The following is a 25,493-nucleotide window of genomic DNA, read 5'->3' as shown; positions in this document are numbered from 1 at the left end:
ACATGAATGGTGCTTACCACCCTGAACACATTTAATAACACATGTGATGACTTGGTTTAACATTTTAACACGTTATAAATTGTTAGAAAGACAATAAAACGATTGAACCCATTAAAAAACTATACATGGTTGCTCACCTAGCCAAACACTTGCTGTAGTTGCCCATGGCCGAGTGGACGTACAGATTCCCACTTTTGGTTCCGAGCCACATAGTCGCCATGACGGTGGACATCTTGCGCTCTTGCGCTACGTCGCTACGGTTCTCAGCGTTTGATTGTTCCTGCGCAAACGCATCCACGCCCGGCTCTGGCGAGTTGAGATGTAGTTCTGCTGTAGGTTTGGGTTCATTTTATATCTTACAAATAAATGTTACGCATTATTATAACATTATTTTGTAATTATGTCAAGCAGTTTGAAACTCAATCTCGAAAAGTCATTGGTTTAAATTTTAAAATATTAATTGGTAATCTCCTATCTCTTAAAATGACAGAAATAATAAGCATGCCCTAAGTAGAAAGTAAAAAATTGTGTGGATATATAAAGTAATGCTTTGACGATGCAATAATTATCAACATCCTGAGAAGACCGGCTCTACTTAATTTTCTTAAGAAAGGAAGTCTAAACGTCTAGCAATGGGACAGTGTGTGATAGCACATATTATAATTGCTTTACAAACATTAGGCATGTTACCTCTTTAACAGGCTTCCAAAAAAAGCGAACTTTGGAATTCAAATGTTTATAATTTTTTATGTATTTACGCACCCCGATTACTCCGACACTAGCGGTCCGATTATCTGTTATTCCACTTCTTATTATAATCTTTTTTATACATTACATACTGATTTATACAGAACACTTACTGTTGACTGGCGTAGAGCTAAGTGGAGGGCTGTCCGGGGCGAGGTTGTCAGCTTCCTCGACATCGTTCACGATTGACTCTTTGGGCACGTCGGCGTCACTCGCCTGCGACTCGGAATCCTTCACTGGGCTGCTCGGTGGGCTCAGAAGAGTCGCTTTCACCTGGATACAAAATAGTACGCTCATAATAAGCCTTCTGAACGGCGTGTAGTAAGCTACGGAACGTCTACGCCTCGTGTCACTATAATCTTAAAAACAATAACTATGACACGTTCGTGATTAACTTCAAATAAAATGTATTTAAACGGCAACCACTAGTCTTTTTTTTCTTCTGGAAATCGTTTAACTACTGGCGGTAAAGTAAAAACTGAGTTTTACATAGTATTGTATAAGAATAGACTTCATAGGAATATGTTTTGTATATCATTATCATAGTATCTAGTTTTCTAATCAAAACAAAACAAGCACACATCACGCCTGTATACCTGAAGGGATAGTCAGAGGTTCACCATATGTACTCCGCAACCTTAGGTGATAACTGGCGAGTACATATATTAGGCACAAATCCCAGACACCGGGCTGATCTGAACACGAAAACTTAATACCACTTTGCCTGACCATTAATTCGAACCCAGAACCAGAGTGGTGTACCGCACACGCATTATAACTACGCCACCAAAGCAGTATTCAATTATAGTCTTTATGTATTTTTAGGAAAAATAATTTACCAGCCGCGTGGTGCCGACGGCGACCTCCTTGTCTCCGCTCTCTCCATTACTGACGGAAGCGCTGGACAGTCCGTTCGACTGGCTCTCCATCGACTCGCTCTTACTCATGCAGAACAGCGACTGTTACGCATAGTAGGGATTAATTTTAATATATTTATTAATATCTAGCATTAATATTGAAAAAGTCTACATACGCTAAACAAAAGTGTACCGTACGTATACATACACATGCTATATACTACACTTTAGATTAATATATCTAAATTAAACTTTATAGTGTCCATTCAAATAATACTTTTGTTTTCACAAAGCTGATGTCTTTCCTCGCTTATTAACAAAATATCAGCTCATGGATATTCTGTGGAGTGAAGGAAGACGTACACCCAAAATTTTGTCGGTGTGTATGCGGAAAGAACATCTTTCTTTATATATATATTTTTTAAAGTAAAAAGATATAATTGAACTTTTTTATTTCACGTACACTTAACTTACCGAATGTCGCTTATTCTCGCTCTCTCCGGTCATTCTTTCCTCGTATTCGCTGTAGTCGTCCTCGACGGCGCCCGGCACCGACGTGACGCACAGTATGTGCTTATCACTCACTGAGAACGACTCTATGATTTCCGAAGGATTGTTGGCGTCGATGATCTGAGAATGTTTTTTTAAATTTAATTCATAAAGATAACGTATTAAAATTGTATCATATACGAACTTCTTGGTATACTATACTATACTAGGAATTTAATAAAATAATTTATTGGCCACGTAGGCGAACATAGTTGCACTTATGACAGTTCGACACATGGTTATAATTAATTATTACTATTGAGAGTTACTTACGTTACTACGAGCACTTAGTATCAGAAGTAAAATTTAAAAGCACAGCATCTTATAATCAAAAAAGCTAGCTCTGGCTGACAGGTAAGGTCGGGAAATATTATAATAAATTTAATAGAATAACGTCAATGACGCCTCGCGATTCTCACCAGTGAGAGCGATATAAACCCTATTATGTATCTTACTACCAGCCTTTCACTAGCTACCTAAGCTACTGGTATAAAAACTTACAAAACTTGCATTACAAGTAAATTACGTAGAAGTTGCATAAAAATTTCTGAGAAGATATTGCGTAGTATAACTTAATATTTTTAGTATAAGTAATTTTAAAGAGAGAAATTGCCGATGCTAATTACTAAGTAATATTAAATCTCACCATGACAACGCCTTTGGTCTGAGTGCTGGAACAAATCCACACAAGCGAAGAGAGATTCTTTTCCGTATACTCCACGTTGTGAGTGGAATGGAGTTGACGGTTAATCTGTTCTACCTCGGGGGAGTGCACCGACTGCGCCTTGCTCATCTCGTATGCTACGAAGACATTACTATATCAATGGTAGCCAATATAAAAAAAAATTATAATACAAAAATATGTACAAAACAAAAGTTCATTGTTCCGTCAGATCGGAAGTGTGAGAAGTACTGAAGCATAATGATCATGTTTTGTGTACATTCTCAATTTAAATTTGGAAAAAAGAAAAAGGCGTCAGCAATTTATATTTCCCTTTAGAGTTAGCAGTGAGAAAGAAAAGGAAAATGTTCTTAGCCAGATTTGTAAAGATGTAGTTATTTGGTATTATGTTTGAATTAGTTATGGTTTTAAATACCTGTGTCGTTGGATATTGGCTTCTGTCCACTCTCTAGCGAGACAAAAAACGGGAAATTACTTTGATAATGTACGTTATAGTGAAAATAAGCAATTTTATTTCCATGAAAGCAATACAACACACAGGTATATGAACGTAATGAACGAAGCACCCTTTACGGAAATCAATTGATGACACAACTATTGTTAATGACTACATGCGTACTTTGACATATACTGATATACATATAAATATATATAGTTAGTTTGAAGACTCACCCAATGACATGTTGTTGTCTGTCTTATCGTCCTCCTTGGCATAGAACACGCTCTCACCGATCATGCATCCCCCATCCGGGGTGCGGCCGCCATTAAGATTCACCCCCGTCGCGCAGAGTAACGTCATCCGGGGCTCGTTCTCCGCTATCGGTCTGGGACATTTGTTATATTTTATTTTATATACGCCCATAACAGCACAGACGGAGAATATTTTAAGCGAAATCATTACAGTCTTCGAGTATCTTTCAATAAATAAATCAATGGCCGATCGTCCTCATAGAGGCTTCTAAATTGATAATTTCCTAACTTTAAGTAACCCGCTTGGCTTGGCTTTCCTAACTTTAAGTAACTATGACGATTTATAAAATACGTGGATGCAAATTTATATAGTTTTGATATGCGATATGGCCTTAAATTGTTTAATACAATATTTCAACATGCGTCTGCACGTCGATCTAATAATAAAACTATAATTCAAAACCACGCTATAATCCGCTTAAAACATTAGCAGTTAACAACAAAACCGTAAACTTACCGGCAAAAAACCGGCACTGGCACTGGTACACTGCCCGAGGAGAGCGAGGTGCAGGGACTGGGCCCCTTGTGCGCGGTCTTGCCCGGCAGGCTCCAGCCGTACGCATGCGTGCGTCCGTCCTCCTTGCGTACATGCGCCCGCACCTACACGCCGCCACGGATGTGATTTTACTAACCTAGTTACTAACGGACTGTACGTTGTGAGTTTGAATTGTTTGAGCTTAAGTTTGTTCAATGAATTTACATAAGGAATAATAAAGGAATTACTATAAGGAAATAATTGTAGTAATGTCTGTACACTACCTCCAATTTAATAAAATACAATGTCTATTACATTAAATTATTTTGAAACAAATTCAGGACTCTAAATTTGAAAATAAACTATAATATGATTAGTTATTAAAACAACCTAGGTAAACCGGACAAATGTTAACAAAAATAAATCAAAACACACAAATCACATACAAATAATTATGTTTATTAAACAAACATCACAAAACGTAAAGGTAACTAAATACAAATAATAATAATACACGTAGCCTAAAATACACAGTATATATCACTTAAAAATATCACTAGATACCACTGTTCGTTTGAACGCGTATAAATTCGTTTTATATCGTCTCGTCACTGTTTTAGCTGCAAACAAAAGAAAGGGAAGGAATTAGGTTAGGGAAGAGGGTGAAGAAACACAAAATATACATAAATATAAAAATGTTCCACGTACATATACGTAGATACACACGATGCTACTGGAGAAAGCGGATGGATGATGTATAGCGTATAAATATTTACAAAGGTATAATAGTCAGCATAACTGTAGCGTTCGAGTGATATTTTTTAAAATTTCTGTAGCAACTGGTAAGTTCAAGAGGATGGTGTACCCGGGGAACATTCTAATAGGTTCAAGAAGCCCGTCTATGAGGAAGAACCGAAACTATAGGGGAGGGGGCGTTAACCATAATAATTGCACAAAATGTACGTAGCCCTGCTACTTTCATACTCATTACTCATTGGACCAGAGACATGCCTCTTATGATTATAGATTGAATAATGGCGACTTTAGGATATCAAAGCAAAGCGACCGCGGGCTTCTCTCTTTGCTTTTCGCACTTGGATAGCACACAATAAAACATAACCCTCCTTTGACAATCGAGTTAAAAGTTCTCGTATTAGTATTGAGTAATTGTTGACAAAAGTCATGTCTAACCACCATGTCAGACCCACCCCTGTCAAGATAGGAGACGCTACGCTTGAAGTTGTCGACGAGTACGTCTACCTGGGACAAACAGTCCAATTAGGTAGGTCCAACTTCGAGAAAGAGGTCACTCGTCGAATCCAACTCGGCTGGGCAGCGTTCGGGAGGCTCCGACACATCTTCTCGTCCCGAATACCGCAGTGTCTCAAGACGAAAGTCTTTGACCAGTGTGTGTTGCCAGTGATGACATATGGAAGTGAGACGTGGTCGCTCACTATGGGCCTTGTCAGAAGGTTGAAAGTCACTCAGAGGGCAATGGAGAGGGCTATGCTCGGAGTTTCCTTGCGGGATCGAATCACAAACGAGGTGATCCGCAGGAAAACCAAAGTAACCGAAATAGCCCTTAGAGTTGCGAAACTCAAGTGGCAGTGGGCAGGGCACATAGCTCGTAGAACTGATGGCCGTTGGGGCAGAAAAGTTCTGGAGTGGCGACCACGAACCGGGAGACGCAGCGTAGGCAGGCCCCCCACGAGATGGACCGACGATCTGGTCAGGGTCGCCGGAGTCCGATGGATGAGGGCGGCCCAGAACCGGTCCCTGTGGCGCTCAATGGGGGAGGCCTATGTCCAGCAGTGGACGACTCAAGGGCTGAAATGATGATGATGATGAATTGTTTTACGAACCTGCCCTCGATTACTCACTCCGTGAAAAATAACTTGTTCAGTCTATTCCTATTATTGTCTTACTATTTTTATTTTCGAAATGTATTTAGTTGATATCTCATTCGATAAAGTTCTTATTTTATGTTACAAAGAAAAATAAATATAATAGGCGTATGAATAAAATTCCGTTATTTGACATAACATGGAGTCAAACATTGTAATTTTAATATATTCTGATGACTACGTATCAGCAACACTTAATTTTACAAAAATGACATGTTTTGTGCAAGATATACATTTTCGGGAATTTATTAATTTTTTTTAAAGAAATTTTCAGCTGAGGCACGTATATTGCTTAGAGACGCATATGGTGAGGTTAGTGAGAAGTTGTCACGGGTAGTTTCAAAAGAGTGGTGAAAAACTCATGCTGCATTTGTTTGGGACAGTTTGAAATCGTGCATTACAAGTTTGTTAAACCGAATGTAGTTATCATCACTGGACCTCTCTATCGAACATAAGTAATGAAATTAAGCTGAGCACTCAAGGATATACGCGCCCAATACTGCATCAGAGACGACAAAATCATTCTTCTCCATGATAATTCCCCTATGCATATTGACACGTTCAAAAACTATATGGAAACCGTTCAATCGGAAAATCCTAACTCACCCACGGAATAAATTTTAGGTACCATTTACTTATCATATTTTCTTTTTAGTAGGAAATGGCGAGAACTTATTTGTACTCCCTTAAATATTTTTTAAGCTAGGCCAGTAAAAATTAAGTGACCTCAACCGGTAATTCACGCAATGTCAAAAACAAAATTAAGGATGCGTTACCGGCCCCAAAGGATTAGGAATAGGGATTGTGCCGAAATTGAGTCTTTTCGGGCTACTGATAATCAAACGGTTTTACGGGCACAGGAAAGAGACCCCACTTCAATTGACGGTAAGTGAAGTGTGAGTCCAGATAGTGTTGACGCACGAGAGATGTTTATCAGTCTCCAATCAACACAATCATTCAGGCCAGTTTGTAACCGGATATACGATGGAGGCTTAACACCTTGTTTGTACCATCAGCAAATGTGAAATACAACAGCAAGCTACTTTTTTAACAAATAATAGGGTACCGAACTCATTTTTGTTCTTTGCTATTATCAATTATGTACATAATATAAATTATAACACAGAAGGAATTATTAAAATCCGGTAAAAAATCAACAAGTTATAAGTCTTTGAATTTCGGTGGAAGGGGTAATTAACAAGAAACACAAAAGAGACGAAATACCCTCATGTGACGTCATCGGGAATTACGACGCGTGCGAAAGAAAGAGATGAAGCGATATTCCCACATCGCGCCCACTTCTGCACATTACAATATTTTAAATATGAATTACTCGCTCAATTTTTATGCAGTTTTCGCAGTAGTGCTTCTTTTTCTTATTATTAACCATTACATATAGAATAATGTACAAAATCAAGCATAGGCCGGTCGCTTATTGTACTATCGCTAGACTACCCCTGTAGAACCGATAAACGAGGTGTAAAAACATTTCACTTCGATAAATAAATACACTAAGTATGTTATAGAAAGCACATAATGAAGTTCTAAATAAAAAAATACTTATATGCTTAGTCTCACAGCTTGATTATGAAACTACTTGTAAATCCGTAAAAACTTCGGAGACGACTTTTATTATTATTGGAAAATTTTCAGTCTGTATGGAGGAATTGATTTGATCACAGAATTGCGTGGTTCATCGTGCAAGAATAACATAAGGAGTTCCGCTGAGATAAAGTGAGTTGAAAGTCCTTATACATTTTGTCCCATTATACATTTGAAAAACTATCTTGAAGAGCAGTTAAGTGATCAGTAATGAATTATTTGTGAGGAGATATAGATGTAATATCGTAAATAAATATTTATCGTAAGTATTTTTTTTGATAGTATATTAAATGTGTACATATTGATTTTTCAGCTGCTACTGAGTAATCATGTGCAGTTTTAATACGTATGATATATTTTGTACTAGCTACTGATTATACAGGTAACTGATCAAATTATACGAATTTGTCTTTTTAACGACAACTTTATTGACATTATTCTTATTGCATTAAGAACATTATATTTCTGAGTTATAAAAATGATCTACCTATTAACGGCTGGTCAACTATTGACGACTCCTAAAAAATATATTTCGTAACATTCAAAACGTACAATGAAATTAGCTTCAATGACAACTGCTGATTTCAATAAACAACCGCAATAGCTAACTTCCGATCAATGCTAAAAATAAACCAATCAAATAGTTCAAACAAACTTCATTACGATTCATTCATTTCACATCGATCTGAAGCTAGCAGCAATTACTTCCGTGTATTGAAACCGGCCGTAAGTTAATAGCAAGCATATACTGTGTAGTTAAGCCACGAGGTATTATTAAAAAAGATAATTGTTATTTTCGCCGATTCTAGCATGAGTGATGTTTGTTAGTACCCATTCAATGTACAGTAATAATCCGTGTTACCCAAAACTATTACCACGCATCATCACGCACTGTTTTCTCTTTCTTTACTTTAGATTTAACCTTTTTTATCAAAGATGTTCTAGATATAAGGCTGCCAGCGAACAGCCTACCCTGAGACAAGAAGTTTAGGCTATTTCTTTATAATGCCTAGATAAAAATAATAATGATGTTTTAAAATGTGGATAAGGTAGCTTGACGCTCACTGCCTCATACGGCAACTTACCAAACCATAACCGCATATATTTTTTTAAAATTCGGAATATTACTGTACAACCCACACTTATACGTTATAATGTTCTACCGACATACCTGTCGAAACTGTTCGGTCCTCTCGTGCCGCCGGTGGTGGTGGTCGGTGAGTTGCGTCTCGAGGAAGTCGGCCTGCGTCCGCGACTGCCTCAGAGGTGGCTGGGGCGCCGCCACCGCCCTCAGATGCGGCGTCGATAAAGGGCGCTGCGGACGTTCTCCCGTACTGAAAGCGTCGAGATATAATGTTATTGAGGATACTGGTATGTATAGAATGTTTTGTATAATTATGTACCATTTTGCGTTCGTTTCGACTCAGCAGTTGGCTTAACATAGTAATGAAAACTTTACGTTATTCGTTTTATAGGCTTTACTACATTGAATATCGCGATACATTTGGATATGAGTGCAATAATGTAGATATCTATATGGTGAACACCAAATACTCGCTTCGCCAAAGTTTATCAAAACAAGCAAACAGATCCTGTTGTGATTTTCTACGTTGCTAACAACATAATAGTATTTAAATAAAACTGCGAAGTAAACATACGTGAATGTAAGCTATAAAATTAAATAATTTAGACAATAGTATAATTGTATAGTGTAGCTCAGCATTATGCATTTGTAATAATTTTGAATAAATCAAATAAAAAAATTAAAAACTAATTTTAAAATGATGCCAATAAAAGCGTGAACAGCAAATGCGAAATATATAAAACGTTCGCTATCTGCTTAATAAAAATGTTATTCAGTGCAACATTCACAATGCTATAACTTCTTCAAAACCCAAAAATATAATTTATATTGCAAAGCCAAATATATTTTATACAAAATTTTTTTTGAGGCCCGTGAAAAGAAGGTAGACATTGCCCAATGTTTACTCTCACTGCCTGCTTTCCTGGGATAAAAAAACTAGCTATACGTCCAGAGCCTGGCCTTTCTATGTGCTAAATTTGATCTAAATCCAATCATACATTTAAAAGAACATCCAGACAGACATTCGCATAAATATAATCAGTAAGATTTATAAGATATGAGCTTTATATTTTAACCAATAAGGTTGAAGGTAAGTTGTATTTAGTGACACAACCGTCTTGAGATATCACCAACCGAATTGAATCAGTCAACAAATACATTATACTTGCATGCATAGCTGTATATGCGGCGCACAGCTGTACACACATTTTCAACCGAACCACTGTATCGAGTACCACAGATTTATGTTAATATATTCCTTGAATCTATTACCATACGACCCATGTTATCTGTTTATGCCTGCGATTACGTCATAATATGTGTAGTGTAGACACAACATTATCAAAATTACCTAATACTTAGTTTTTCCTTCTCTGTTGATATACATTTAAATCGTGAATTTTAATTTAAAACAGCTATACTGTATACATAATATACCATTATACTATATTTATACATCGCAAAGCTATTAAAAAAAAACAAATAACCATTGAGCATTCACAGTTCTTTCAAGCATTTTGACTCATTTCGCCTGTAATGAAAATTTTCGTTACATATTATAATTTTAATGCTTATATAGGAGTCAGTACCAAACATGTATGCACCCTGCTTTAATACCACTCCCATCAGGGTTCGACGCAACATTTTTTTCTTCTACGCCAATTCAAAGTTCACCTGCCGTGAGTATCCAATCCAGGGTATATCTCTATATTCCAATACAGTATATTCCAATGTGGAAATCTAATCCGCATACCACCTAGCTCCTAGGCCATTAGGTCTAGGAGGCGATCAATATCTGTTTGTATCCAAAAGTATTATTTGCTGTCTTTGACACATTTGAGAATTATAACTGTTTTTTATTTTGTTTTATTACCATCAGTATATTTTTTCTTACCATCATCATCATCTCTTATAGGAAACATTTCTTACGCTTTAAGAAGTGCGTTTACAATACACAGCAAGCACAATCGCAAGTAGCAATGCATCTATAAATTTTAGCAATAGCAAAATATTCGGCATACTAAAATGTTTGGGAGGATTATATATTAGCTTACTTATAGCTTGGGTACTGCACAATGCACATGCAGTTTTTATAAAATCAGTCGCATTGCAATTAGAGCTAATACGTAATCTGACTACTATATCCAAATGAGAAAGCTGCATTATATCGAGCACAGCGTGAATGGAATCGACAAATTATTTATATTGAGAAAGGTATCGAACCAAGGATTTTACATAGTATAAGTGTAAATGGCATACGTCTGCAATAATTGTAGCATTAATTACTCCAATGGACTATCACAATATTATTTTTCATAGTATCAAGATGTACTCGTACATGATTCCAAGTAGCAACAATATTTGTAAGATCCAATCGCACTTTTTAATGCGTTATAAACCCTTGTTTCGGACTGACAGCTAGTTTAGGCCACGCAACCCTCAAGTACAGCCTTCTCCTTTCCCCTTTTGATAATAAGAAATGCCTTACCTAAAGAGATTGCTGAAAAACTTCCATATGCTCTGCTTGTTTTTCTTGTCCATGGTGGAGTCGACGCGGCTCGCGCGCACCATCTCGGTCCAACGGACAGCATCTTGCAATTCCATGAAACGTTCCTGCAACAACATATTTTTTTAAACTTTGTACCAGATGATCGTGAATACAGTGCAGTGAAATTACATTGTATATTCACGAGGATATTTATTTAGAATGATTGAGCACAAAACTATGTGGACGATATTTAGTATAAGATAATCACATCTCTACGAAAATAGCGTTGTAGGCTGAAATACAGGTTCTTCCTAGTTCTAGATACTCTATATTTTATGAAAACTATTTACCACTAAGTCAGGCTGGTGGAATCTAAATATTACCAATATACTTTTTAAAAAATAAATTAGCTAATATTACTGACGAAAGTTGGCGGCGTCTTTGCCGTTTAAGCCGAGGATGACTCCCGTACACACGCGTATAAATGCCATTCCACGACGCAATAAGTTGCAGTGGCACGTGCGAGAGTGTAGTCTTACCTTGTACTGATTCCTCTCCATGAGCACCCTCGCCATCTCGACCCTGGTGAACCGCCTGCGCTGCGCCATGGGCACGTCCGCCTCGTCTTCGTTATTATCGCCCCCTCCGGCGTTGTTGCTCATCGTCTCCTGCAAATTTACCAAATACAGGGTATATCTTAATACGATTAGAAAAATAAATATATTTTATGTCAATTTAAATTTATTTTCAATTATTTATGTCTAAAGAATGGTTTTATGATAAGTTAGATATCATTTGTTCATTATATTTATTTTCTGCCTTTTTTAACAATATAACTGCGAAACATCTTTTGGATGATAACGGACAATAGAAAAGTATTCGAAATAGTTCGCATTCATATATATAAATTATAGTAGATATACTGACGCCTTTATCACTTAAATATTAGGCCACAACACCATCATCCATTAACGTTACACGTTTACACATACCTAATAGCATGCAGCTTCCTGTAAACGTTATTAGGATACCATTAAAGGTTTGTTGGTGAGTTACTTTGAAAGGGTATCTATCTAGTAAATCAATTAGCCCACGTTCAGCCACTGATGAAGCAATTAGGTTTCTAATAATTGTGTTTGACGCTGCCGAGCGCCATATAAATATAAATCAATTATTGACTCAGTGTCCTGGATTGCTTTACATTGAACTTTAACTTTAAAATACGGTCGGGTCCACAACCGATTTTAGATGTACGGAACTTATATTAACACATTCACATTAAACGTCATTGACAAATTATTTTTGTACGAATTAAATCTTCGGACATATTATTAGTAGTATTCTATTCAAGGTTGACCAACTCAGTGTCAGCTTTAGACAAAGCCAGCATTATAACACCTAAAAGTAATAGAGCATCCAGTGAGCTGGAATTCATTTTCACTGTGTAACCTGAATTGGTTTCCATTACAATCATAGGCAATATTTATATAGGTCCGTATTCGTAAACGTTACTTAGCTAAGTACGGAGCAGTGCTGTGATAATAATTCTGTTTCTCAGTACATTCGGAGCGTTGTGGGAACTTATTGGCTGTCAGATAAATAAAGCTGAACGAAACCAAAGAAAACTATGAAATTACGGACTGTTTAAAGAGCATCCTGCAGTCAGTAAGTCGGTTGATTTCAGTATCCCAATCCCGGGGTTTCCCTCGTTGTTGACCGCGGGGTCCGAACTCCACAAAAAAAACTATATTGCGCGAACAATATTCTTTTGTTGTTCTTACAAAAACATGGTTCATACAATATTACACCTGTTACTCGTGTAATAATATTAATTACAAATTCCGAAGCCGAAATTATTACTGATGAGTAGGTGTAGCAATTCAGATCTTAATAATAAAATTGGTATTCATGAATTTATATTTTAGACAATTAACATAACACTCTATATATATAAATCCTGCGAATCCATACTGAATTAATGTCACATTCCACGATCGAAATAAATACATACCTTCAAATGCCTAAGTTCCTCCTCCAGCTGCGTGACCCGTTCCCGTAGTTTCTCCCTCGCAGCGCTCAGGTTCGTGACTTCCTCCCTAAGGATCTCCTGCTCTCCCGTCAGCTCGTCCACCTTCACTATCAGATCGTCTTTGACCACATTCAACGCGTTCTTAGTGGCCAGCAGTTCGTTGTTTTCTAATATAAGATTTTCCACTTCTTTACCCATACCTGACAATAATAACGTCGTTATAGCCATGCGTTAGAGTATTGAAAACAAATTTAATTTCATATAGCGTATGAACGAGATTAATTCTAAAAACATTTATCCTTCTCGAAATAAAATATTTATAATGATTGAGTGAATGATATCGGTCAATTATGATTAAATAAAAATTATTTACCGTATACCAATTTGTTTGGAAAGTTTGACGAGAAAAGAGAAAATAAAATAATATAAATAAATACTCGCAAACGCCATATCAAAGGGACAGGTCTAATGCTTATGATTTATACAAATGAGTATTAGACAAGTTGATGGAGAAAATTATAGTTTTCATAAAAATTATATAATTTTGCCTAATTGTGGTAAGAAAATAATAATTCATTTGCTACTGAAGTTCCATACGGGCCTAAAAGCTTTAATTTCCTTGAAGGTTACCCTCTTTTTGCGTATAGTATATAATAGGATATAGTAATTATAAATTCAATATAAAATAAATATTCCTAACCCCATTATTCCTGCATTCGCAACCAAATACATCGCAAACAATATAAATAAAGCGGAGCACACACTACGCCGCGCTCGGCAGACAGTTTTGTAAAACGAAATGGCGCATGTCACATGACGTCGAATGTGAAAAGTGCAATGATTTCACAACTCTGTGCGGCGTAATGTGTGAGAGATTTTATTCAAGGCGATACACTTTTAAACCGAGATATAAAAATATACACCATTCATGAAATATAATACACAGTCTTAGAAGAATTCTTATATTCCAAAATATACCAGTAATATGAGGTATTGATTATATAATATCAATACATCGTGTTACTTACCGAAGTAGTTATCGTTAACTGCAATGCGTAGATGCAACATTTTGTTAGAACGCATGAAAAGAACGGACATACTATTAGTGTGTTGTATAAAATTAATGCAAACATTTACATTTTCAATGTTTATGATATATCTTTCGTTGCTCACACACTACGCCACTTTTTTCTATTGGCTTAAATACAAATAAATCGCTGAATATAAATAATACTTCGTTATTGTTGCATATTGTGACAAAATTTAGTTTAATTAACAAATACTGTTTTTACATTAGGTATGGTTTTTAAATCATAACAGATCAACGCTGATCGATGTCTTAGGTTTCTGCCAGGCCTTTCACAAGAGGGGCATACGAATACAACTGGTATTCAAACAATGGCTTATTAAGCGTAAACCAGACATGCTCCTAATATAATAACATACTACATTTATAACTTAGTCATATAGATATATATATGTTACTATATTGGGATTATTGTAAAAAAAGGTTTATCTTAATTTTATTAAGCACGGCTATTTTGAAACTAATATAAGGATATTTGTCACACGTGCAACAACATAGTTGATACATAAATGATGATCAGTGGCGTGGTGTGGAGCGAACTCATAGGAAAATTAACTAAATTCAGCAATATATACACTGGTTAATCGGGCAAGCGCACACTACTTTATGTGATTATTATAACCTAATGAAGTCTTATCTTATTTGTTAATGATTCATCCGCAATATAGTGAAAGGTAGGTATAGCGATTATAGAATTTGGTACGGATTTTGAATTTATTTTCTATGTAAATCTCACGCTTATAATTTTTATGATTAAACATAATCATATCTAATATAAACTTACTATTTTATCTTTTTAAATATTTTGTCACTTTTGGAATATAAAATAAATAATATAATTACAACTACTTAATACTTAAGTGCGTACAGAAAAGCCGGTGAGCAATATACAATTATACACGTGCCAAATACAATACTTGAGTAATAGTGTATAAAAAAGCGAAAAACTAACCTGAAGACGCGTATTCGCCAGGATGGACCCAGCTGCCTGTTCGGAAAGAATAGCACACAAATGTAAAAGACATAAGCCAAGCTACACTGTGTTAAAGACGAAAAGGAACATGAAGTCTGTGACACGTAAACAACTTTACTTGACAGTTAACACCTATCCTCCTTAATGGCTTTGTTGTTACTCATATGATTAATTTTTATAGTGAAGTGATCTCAATGGTGCATGTGTTAAAGTTGCTCATGTGAGTAACTTCGATAAATTTGTTTGCCGACGAGAGATATTTCTAATTGAGAAAGAGTAAACTATAGTACAAAGTATGACACCTATATTATTATCATTTCATGTACGAACATTAGCTACATTCAATATACCTGTTATATCAGCGCCTTCGTCACCTTCGGCGATGCTCGCGTCCGTGTCGTGGAAAGCTAATTCTTGATAGAGAGTGTTGCCGCTTCGTTTCTCGCTCTTCGTTTGTGACTTGCCCGTGTTCGAGTTAGGTGGTGCGACCGGAGAGGTAGCCTAATAACAAAAGTTATTGTTTTTCTTATTGTAGAGAAGACAAACCGATGTCCATAACCTGATCATAAATGGTCACCGCTGATCATTAACATCCACAGTAGCATTGGAATCATTGATAAGTTGCCGTATGCGATATTTCTACCGCCATTTTCAAATATCATAATAAAAGGAAAATATTTACATGAGCGGCGATAACCCAGTTGGGAGTGGAACGGCCTACCGAGACTAATGGCCGCAGGTTCAAAACCCTAGGGCACACACCACCGACATTTTTACAAAGTGTGTGTGTATTTTTTGTAATTATCGCTTGCTTTAACGGTGAAGGAAAACATCGTGAGGAAACCTGCATGCCTGAGAAGTTCTATAAGACTTTTGAAGGTGTGTGATGTCTACCAATCCGCACTTGGCGAGCGTGGTGGAGAAAGGCCTAAACCCTCTCAGTAGTAGAAGAGGCCCGTGCCCAACAGTGAGGCAATATATAATACAGGGCTGATATTATTATTATTATTTATATGAGACGATATCGATATTAATTAAATTTATTCTAATGATAATATTACATCATTACAGAATTGGCAATATAATTAACTATGATAGAATGACTTTTAAATATTGTTGTTATTAAAAATGTTAATTAATGGTTAATAATGATAGGGTAATTTGGAAGTAAGTACCGCATTACAACATTTAACTAAATATAATGATTAAGGATTTAAGAATCGTATATTTACAATGGAATTTATTTATAATCGTGTATTTACAATGGAAACGTATGCAAATTCATAACAAAAGGAAGGCCAATATGTTAATTTAATATTTTTGAAAGTTAGCCATTATATTTTTACGTAGAGTAGTCTTACGCGAAATTGTCAATAAATCGCCTATGCATGTATAAAAATAATTCAACCTCTTTGCAGTCAAAACAACGTTCGCCGTCACTTTTAATGTGGAATTCAAATTTCGAAACATCACCGAGCTCAATCTGTGACGAAACGCCATCAAGACGTAATAAAATGTGTTTCGCAATTGAATTTACATTGTTGGCAATTATTGTATTATCTATGTGCGAGCAAGTGGCCGGCATAAAGTGCTACCAGTGTTCCTCGTTGCGCGACCACGGCTGTTTCAACTATAATCTGTATTCTGGGTATATGAAAGACTGCTTTAATAGTAGCAACGGACCAGCCCCGCTGTGCCGTACTTTGTCGCAAATAAACTACTTTACGCGGACGCAAGATGTGACTATAGTCCGGGAATGCGCCCGTGTGTACCGGGAGCCTCTGGAGTGCGTACAGTCTAAGTTTAGCGCGGTGCACTACTCACAAGCGTGCGAGTGCAACCAGGACGGGTGCAACTCGGCCGCTCGCACGCGCCTCTACTGGACGACGCGGTTATTTATCGTGTTTTACATATGGAAATAATTATGTATTTATATCGCATAAGGAATAAAACAATAAGATCGCAACGGTTTCTGTGTACATTTGTGCTTGCATATCCTTTTTACTTATTTCTCCCCTTGCGTTTTAATCGCATATCGCATGCTCTATAAATAGAAACAATACGCATCGTGCTATGTTACTATGCTAATTTCGTCATATTAAATTTTAAAGGCCGAAATATCCATGATTATTAATTATTTTTACGTTTTTCTTTCAACTGCGAGAACTAATCACTAACTAGACGTGAATTTAAATTCTTTACTTGCCAATACTTGTTTAGTTACCCAGATTAAAGGTGAAACAAAATGTATGAAAATGGACCTTGAGGTATCGCCTTAAAGTAAATTTAACTGTGGTATTTTTTGGAAGCTTACATCCTCAAAATATTTGATAACATTGAACTAAATCAAGTTTGAAATATTTCAATCTTAAATAGCTGCAAATGCATGTTCTAAAAGTTACGTCACGACTATCCGTTATTTTAATTAAATATAGGTTTTACAGTATAAAATTGCAAACACAGGACAACACAAATCGATCGCTCCTATACTGACTAGCATGCTTACTATACAATTCACTTCATTTATTCATGGTGTCAGTGCGTCAATCCCTTAATTGTTCGATACTATATTATACTGCAATGTATGTAAAAGCATCGAGTATTTATCGACAGCGAAATAATTTTGATTATGTTAAAACTATATTGGTTTTGCTAACTATGTGGTATTAAGAAAATCGTAGAAAAGACAAACAAAATATGTGTGCTGGTCATAAATAACATGTATATACCGGGTACAATGTATCGACTAGCTTACACGAAAAACCTAGTTCACGACGCATAAACATTTTCATAACGGTTTTATTTTGGTTTAATGACTAGTGTCTTTGAAGATTACATACTGCCACTAGCATCAAAATAATATTTTTGTTAGAGCATCGCATTAGATACTTTTAGAATATACGGCTTTTCAGTTCACTGAACATGTGACTTCAATTTCTGCGTGGGCCTCTTCATTCAAATTCAAAGTTTATTGCCCTCTACAATCATTATATAGAAAAGGTGTTACATTTTAATACACGTGACATAATCGCGGACTCTGTCAGCCACAGCAAAATTATTCCCTTTACGCTATTTAAATTTACAAAAAATATATTGTTTACGCCCTATTTTTTAGACGTAGGTAAACTTCACTCACATTTCGCGACCTACGTTAGGTCCCTCGTAAACGGACAAGCCTACTGCCATTAGCAACTACAAGTCCACCGCGCTAATACTGAGCAGAATAATATTACTTTCCCCAACAGAGGGATCGAACCCCAGTCCTCACAGTAGTCGTGCTGCATACAACTACGACACCAAGATAATAAGTAGAGATTTTAAATTGTTCAAAATAACATTCATACACAGAAATATGCACGCAATACAGCGTAAGGCAAGCGGATTACAAGGCACTTAAAGCCTCAGTGTACGAGAGTAGTACGGAACGCACATGCTCGGCCTTGTGCTCACAATCAATAGCACGCAGGTATAACGCTACTGATGTTTCTTTGCAACAGGATTTAGAATCATGATCAAATTTTACTTTGTTCATGTCACTTAATGGCCCTGAAGTTAAACTCGAGGCGATAAAAGATATATCGTTTATTAGTCCTAGTGGTTTATATATTTCGATATTATTAAATATAATCTCAAAATAAAATTAATTTTAAGATGTCACAACGTTTATTTTGACGAAGTATGTGGAGCGGATAATTCTCTAAATAAATAGTTATTGGTCTTTTTTTCTCTACCGTTTGAGAGCACATACAATTTCCGCAATGAAACCATATTACACAAGAAACACATCGCATTACATTAGAGGATTACCAAAGGTCAACATCGAAAAACATATTTTCTACAATTTCACCCGTGAAACGTCCTTAACTTCTCTTTAAAATCCTGTAATAAATGACTCCGTTTAGTAAATATAATTGCACCGTTTCTTGGTTTCATTAAGGACAAACTTATACTAACAAAGAACCATATAAAAACGCAGTTACAAAAGACCAGCATGGCAACGTTACGATATAAATTGCATCAAAGAAATTTCTTAATTTACAACAAAATCATTCGAAGTGTTTATTGTAATTTCTATTAATACAGATAATATAAGAATCCTATTTGATTTTGCTATAATACGTACAAACCAATTTATAAAAAAAAAAACATTCTATTTAATATGTCCATTATGTATGTCGAAACTCAAGACACAATAAGACCAAATTCGCTTTAGGTTGCGCAGACCGATTTATTAACAGCTAATTCAGATTTAGCCTATGTTATTGCCGTCTGATTTACATTAGCTTAATATGTAAATAAATATTCTTTATGTACTGTATTTAATACTATTTTAGAAAAACCATTAACCGGTTCGTTTTAAATTTTAAATAATGTGTAGTCCTGTTCACACATATCGTATCGACTTTTAATGATATCGATGTTAAAATAATTCGAAAACATGTTTTCTCAGCACCGATGAAACCGTCGGTCCACCTAATGTGAACCTGGCCTTATAAGTTAAAAAACTGACCAAGATTCAATTAAAATTACAACACATCTAAAGAATGCGAAGGTCGTTTTTTCTAGTTTTGTTTTTTCGACTAATTAAAGATAAGCAACGTAGGTATCGGCTACAATAAAGGTTGTTTAAGGAGGTCTAATACAATTTCCTTTGTTTAACGGTTAACCTCACCTGACTTTGTTGCGTGATGGGGTCAGTTTGATGCGCCCGTTCTACCGTCCTCACTGCGGCGAGCTCCGAGCCGATGGGAGGCGACGGTGGTGACGAAGACAGGCTGACCGGACTTCCTGGCATGCTCTCCGTCTGTTCCACGGCGTTCATAGAGCTCTCCAGTGAAGCGAAACCGAACGATATGGGCCCTATACATAGCATATTGAGTCTCATATTATACATAATAAGTTTTGTAATCAAATGACATAAAAGATAGGAGACATTGTGTATAAAGTCCAGTCATACATACAGAGGAAAGTTGGACAACCATACAAAGTTACTACATATAATTAATTAATACGAGTCGAGTTCTAAATAAAAAATATAATCCTATTTAAGCTAACTATAAAAACGTAGTATCGATCTGCCAGATATAATATAGCCTGTGTTTTTTGTTACGAAGCAAGCTCGGAGGCCGCAGCCGTATGATCATAAATAGATAAAACATCAAAGAAAGAAAAAATCTAATGTTCATGACATGTACTTTTATATATTTTATAATATCTACGTGTGCAAAACCTGTACACGATTCATATTATTACATGAAAAATAGCTCAGAGACTAAATACTTGACATATAAATGTACCTATAAATTACTACGGTTAGAGATAAACTGTCTCTCTGAACCTACTTTAAAACCTCAACTTTACCAAGGGGTATAACTTTGGAGACTTACCACTCGACCTGCCGACAGGGTTGAGCCCGAGCCTGCCGCGTACTTCGCCCCTATCGCTCGCCGTGCTGAGCAGCAATTTCGTACGCTCCATATAATCCATGTGGGTCTTGAAGAGTTCCGTGTACCTCTCGTGCAGCTTGGCATATTCCTGATAATAACATTGTTTGTGTGATGCAAATACTTTAAAATGGGTATTTAACACTGGATATTGCAGCTGTTAAGAAAATTAAGGAAATACTGACATTTAATACAGCAAAATATTACTATGAGTTGGGGTTCTTGAATCACGCGATTATTATTTTCGTTGTATAAACTCACGAGTCAAGACCCTCAAAAGTGATTTAAAACATGAACTAGCCCAAGTTCGGATGTCTTTACGACCAGCGTCTTAGTATTTGCTACGTCTTAAGAGTTCATCTTCCCTGCATATAAGTACTCGTATTATCACAATACCAAAATTAATCAAAATCTGATTAGCCATTTATCTAAAAAAAACCTAAGTCACACCCACAAGTATAGTAATAGAATGGATTATAATGGCGAAGCGTGTGCGTAAAAGGCTAGATACCGTTACATAATTACATACGATATTAAGATATCCTAATTTTATAGAGCACAATTTGTTACGGATCCTTGCGTTTTTTTTCATCTAACCGGTTGTTTCGGGTCGCTCGCCTAAATACTCAAAACATGCCCCAAGTCTGTCTAAGATAAGCTGACTAATGTTCAAACAATTTTAGTACGTTTTTTTTTGTTTCGATTTTTAACACAAAAACTACGTGTTGTTTTTGTGTCAGTAGTATTCTGATCTAGTATTTAAAAAAAAAACTTGAACATGTTACGACTTTTATAAAAATCAACTAATGAATACTAATATGTTTACATGTCAGAAATAGCCAAATAATGTGTTTACATAATCAGAGTATACAGGTTTTTCGAAAAATAAACAATAATTACCTTCGCTGGAGAGGATTGACCCCATTACGACTAGTCAATGTTCACATCAATAAGTCAGCGATAATCCAATGTATCTTTAAATTGGTAACTATCACACATTCTAACAGAAGAGCAATATGAATGGTTCACCTGATCAATTCATGAATTTTAATTTTTTTAGTAACATTCCTAATACAGTGTACTTTTCTATATATTATATAGTGCGTGTCCCTGTAATCAAATAGCAGACGAAATATCTCTACACGATACATTGTTGCGAATATAACAGCTTAGATTTCAATTCAAGAAGTCACAATTATTGCGTAACACCAATAAATCTATCCGAATTGATGACCAAATCGCGTGCGACGTGTTAAAGTCAATGCATATCTTTGTATTCTGTTAGTGTGTAATTCAAATCTATATTTTTGTTTTCTTCATTAGTGGTGTAGATTATTCTCAATGTTTATTTTATAAATAATTATTTTCTTAATATATGTTTCAATTTGCGACATACTTAATAATACGTTTCCAATATTAGGTTTATTACGAAAAATAAAGTTGAAAATCCTGACCTACACTACTGCATAAAATATTATAATATCCTTGTTCTGACAAACACTTCAGGTTACTGACTTGTATTGATAGTTGGAACTAATGGCCTACTTTCATATGCCTGGTATTCATTTTGTATAAATATTGTATCAGCAACATGGTGTAGTAACCTATCCAGTTTTGTGAAAAGAAAGCAGTAAATGTGGGGTACTTATTCTATAATTTTTATGAAGTACATTTTTTAAAGATGATTTAACATACGAAAAATGAGTAATTTTTACTTTAAAAAGGACTTTTCCTCTTTATACATACAAAATCAACATGCTTCATGTGAAAAGACACAACGGAACATGTGATGGAAAAAGTACAACTCCATATGACAATGAGGAATTATTCATAGAATTATATCATAATATTTATATGAAACTCCAATCATAATAAAGTAAAGTGAAGTAAAGAACTTACAAATTCTGAATGCCTCAAATTGGGTTGAATAAATAACTTTACTGTTTGCAGGCATTATATTAAATAAGTAATTAATGCACTAAAGCATTATCAGTTTCCCTGTTCAATGCATTATCTTAGAAAATTGTGCACAATAACCATCAAATGCATTTATGTTCATAATTTTTTTCTGTGAGACAATCAGTTTGTGATAGATATTAACAAAACATAAAGCCTGTTATTTCTTAGTGTTCAAGCTTTCTTTGTATCAAAAACCATCCAAATCATATAATTAGTTTAGCCATAAAAGAATAACAGATAGTTACCGTAGCATTAATAATATTATTAAGCATTATGAGCTCTAACCTTTTTGAGTTCATTCTCCCTCTCTTCCAGCCTGCTGGCGTGGTCCAATGAGTTCTTATGCTTCAGTTCCAACATACGTACAATGCTGTCGAGCGCTTCAAGACGTCCGGTTAAGTCTTTCCTGTCACCTTCATAGTGGTCTTCCGCTTCCAATAACTGTTGACAATATTGCACATATTATAAAAAAAATGTCAATATAAAAATCCACCTCCTTTGTTTTAACTCCATTAAAAACAATGTTAAATGTAAACATGCCATATTATTAGCTGGAGAAGCGTCCGTATAAACCGATTCCTTTCAGCTTCCCTTTCGTAAATATTAATGTAAAATCTAATCATCATTAGAACTAATTCAAAACCATATTATTAGTAAAAATTGTGTTGGGTTCCCTTTTGGGAAATTTCATTGTTCGCCACTGGCATGTAGAACTTTTAGTTTCTATGAGACTCTGACAAACAACTTATTGATATATTTCATTGTCACCCTCTCATATTCTCGATAAAGTTTCATGAATTTAATTAATGTGTGGATTAACAAAAAAATCTTAGTTATATCACTAAGTTGTGTTTTTTTATTGTAAATTATTAATCAATATTGCAATTCATTTTAACTCTTATTGTTTAATACAATATGCATTAATGTTTCGAATTTATTTTTCTTGAGATACATGGGACAGAAAAAAGGAATAATAATAATGAATAAGTGTTTTATCAATCCAAAATTGGTGTATTTTAGTTTGTGTATTGATCGGTTTGATGTTTGCTTTATTTTAAGAGAAGGCAAATTAAGCGGCACCAGGATTTCTCTCTATTTACTCCAGGTACAATATAGTCTCATGGGTTACAGAAATAATGTAAAAATAAGTATAAAAAAATTACAATAACAATTACATAAAATAAACAATTTATGGTGTGTGCTTCATTCCATGGATTTGACATGGACAATTAGTATTGACTTATGATTCAATCGGGGATTGTAAGGTTAATCAACTTAAGCTACTTTTTTTCAAAAAAATTTAAATAAGTTAAAAAACATAGAAAAAGTCTTGATTTTAAATATGTATGACTCAATAGACATATGTATTTGTAAAAACTGTTTTGAAAACATCAACATTATAATACAGGCAAATTTTCGATGTAATCTAATATGTATTTATTATAAAATTTTGTCAATCAAAGTCAGACCATGATAGAGAAAATTATCAAGATATGATAAAATATTAATTTAAAAACATACCAATTTAAACTGTATTGAGATAATGCTCATAAAAGTGGCAGTTTTGTGTGACTTAGCTGTAACATTTAATTAATTTATCAAAAAATATAATTACATGCCGATTTGGTGCAAGTGCATTGTTCAAAAGTGTTTGTGCCAATTACTGTTCCACATATATGTTTATATCAGTTGCTATACACAATGATGCACTTTGCTAATAAACAATAACATTCATTCTTACAACACATGCAGGTTGCACATCAGCACACAAGCATACAATACATACATATTATATACAGTACAAAAAAATAATAATATGGTAAATATGTAAGTCCTTGATACATATACCTAAGACCTAAATCATGATATCCAATAATTATGCAAGAATGTCAATGATGCAGCTCACCTTGAGGTTTAGATAACAAAATGGGTGGCACATTCCAGTTTAAAGATTTTTGTAACTAAATTATGACACACATTGAGTAAATTTGTTAATATGCAACAAAACGTGTATATTATATGAAGTTTACTTAACTACTGCAAGCATTCTAACAAGTAACCTTGTGATGCAAAACAAAAGAAAACCCAGCAAGGTCTATGTGGTGGTATTGTTTGTGCATTACCTTCTGCTCAGCGTACTTCCTCGCCGCCTTCTCGCGCTCGTACTGCGTCACCAGCTGTTCGTTGTCCTCGCGCAGCAGCTCCAGCTCCACTTCGTGCTCCTGGTTGGTCTGGTACGCCGAGTCCAAGCACTCCAGCACGTTCACCAGCAGCGGCATCAACGTCTTCACCACATCCTCGTCATAGCGGGCTATCATGCGTTCGAATTCCTGGTAAATGCTCCCGGCCAACGATTGCACCTTTTCAGACATTACTACGTGGGAATCCTCATGGGTCCCGTATATGGTCTCAGTGGTGACATACCCACTGCCTGCGCTGTCGTCGAAATTCATGATTGGCAACAATAATATTTGTTCACACGAGGAAATTACGTCTGCCCCCACCGAGGACGTCTAATGAATTTTACGCGAAAACATGATTAGTAGATTTGTGCGCGATACTGCCAGATGACGCGATCGATTTTGATGACTTTAATTATTACTGTTTCGTATGTTCGGGCATTTCGTTCAGGTAATAAAACTTAGGTTGCAATTGACCGTAAATACTCAGAAAAAGTAGGAAAGGTAAAGACTACGTTCACACCATTTGTTTGATTGACGTATTTTTACTAGGTACCTATCGAAAAAAATTACGTATTGAATCTAGTGGTTGGTACATAGTTTCCTGTTGAGTGGCTATGAGTCATTTAATGCAAATAAGTTATTTTGAAAAAATATGTTTTCGTATTAGTACCTTATGTTAT

The 25,493-nt window shown here is 35.4% G+C and overlaps 1 protein-coding gene across 8 annotated transcripts in view; it reads right to left on the bottom strand.

Annotated features, from left to right (window-relative positions):
• LOC115455784 (JNK-interacting protein 3) overlaps positions 1 to 25,493 on the bottom strand; it is a 34,285-nt gene extending 8,792 nt beyond the window's left edge. For 2 of the 8 annotated variants that reach the window (XM_030184489.2, XM_030184488.2), the window contains exons 1-19: positions 24,754 to 25,492; positions 22,916 to 23,071; positions 20,615 to 20,762; positions 19,900 to 20,087; positions 15,578 to 15,728; positions 15,207 to 15,242; positions 14,196 to 14,213; positions 13,150 to 13,367; positions 11,678 to 11,806; positions 11,139 to 11,263; positions 8,738 to 8,900; positions 4,043 to 4,185; positions 3,508 to 3,659; positions 3,251 to 3,283; positions 2,800 to 2,954; positions 2,079 to 2,234; positions 1,587 to 1,706; positions 861 to 1,020; positions 138 to 330 (exon numbers count right to left, since the gene is read on the bottom strand). In XM_030184489.2, coding sequence (XP_030040349.1) covers positions 138 to 330; positions 861 to 1,020; positions 1,587 to 1,706; positions 2,079 to 2,234; positions 2,800 to 2,954; positions 3,251 to 3,283; positions 3,508 to 3,659; positions 4,043 to 4,185; positions 8,738 to 8,900; positions 11,139 to 11,263; positions 11,678 to 11,806; positions 13,150 to 13,367; positions 14,196 to 14,213; positions 15,207 to 15,242; positions 15,578 to 15,728; positions 19,900 to 20,087; positions 20,615 to 20,762; positions 22,916 to 23,071; positions 24,754 to 25,083 — 2,774 coding nt within the window. In that variant the 5' untranslated portion in view covers positions 25,084 to 25,492. Of the gene's footprint in view, positions 1 to 137; positions 331 to 860; positions 1,021 to 1,586; positions 1,707 to 2,078; positions 2,235 to 2,799; positions 2,955 to 3,250; positions 3,284 to 3,507; positions 3,660 to 4,042; positions 4,186 to 8,737; positions 8,901 to 11,138; positions 11,264 to 11,677; positions 11,807 to 13,149; positions 13,368 to 14,195; positions 14,214 to 15,206; positions 15,243 to 15,577; positions 15,729 to 19,899; positions 20,088 to 20,614; positions 20,763 to 22,915; positions 23,072 to 24,753 lie in introns of all 8 variants that reach the window. The other 6 variants (XM_030184484.2, XM_030184486.2, XM_030184482.2 and 3 more) reach the window with 6 other exon arrangements.

Source organism: Manduca sexta, chromosome 27, assembly GCF_014839805.1.
Source record: "Manduca sexta isolate Smith_Timp_Sample1 chromosome 27, JHU_Msex_v1.0, whole genome shotgun sequence".
Lineage (NCBI taxonomy): Eukaryota > Metazoa > Arthropoda > Insecta > Lepidoptera > Sphingidae > Manduca > Manduca sexta.
The sequence above is the reverse complement of the archived record's forward strand: the minus strand, read 5'-3'. Positions and strand labels throughout refer to the sequence as shown.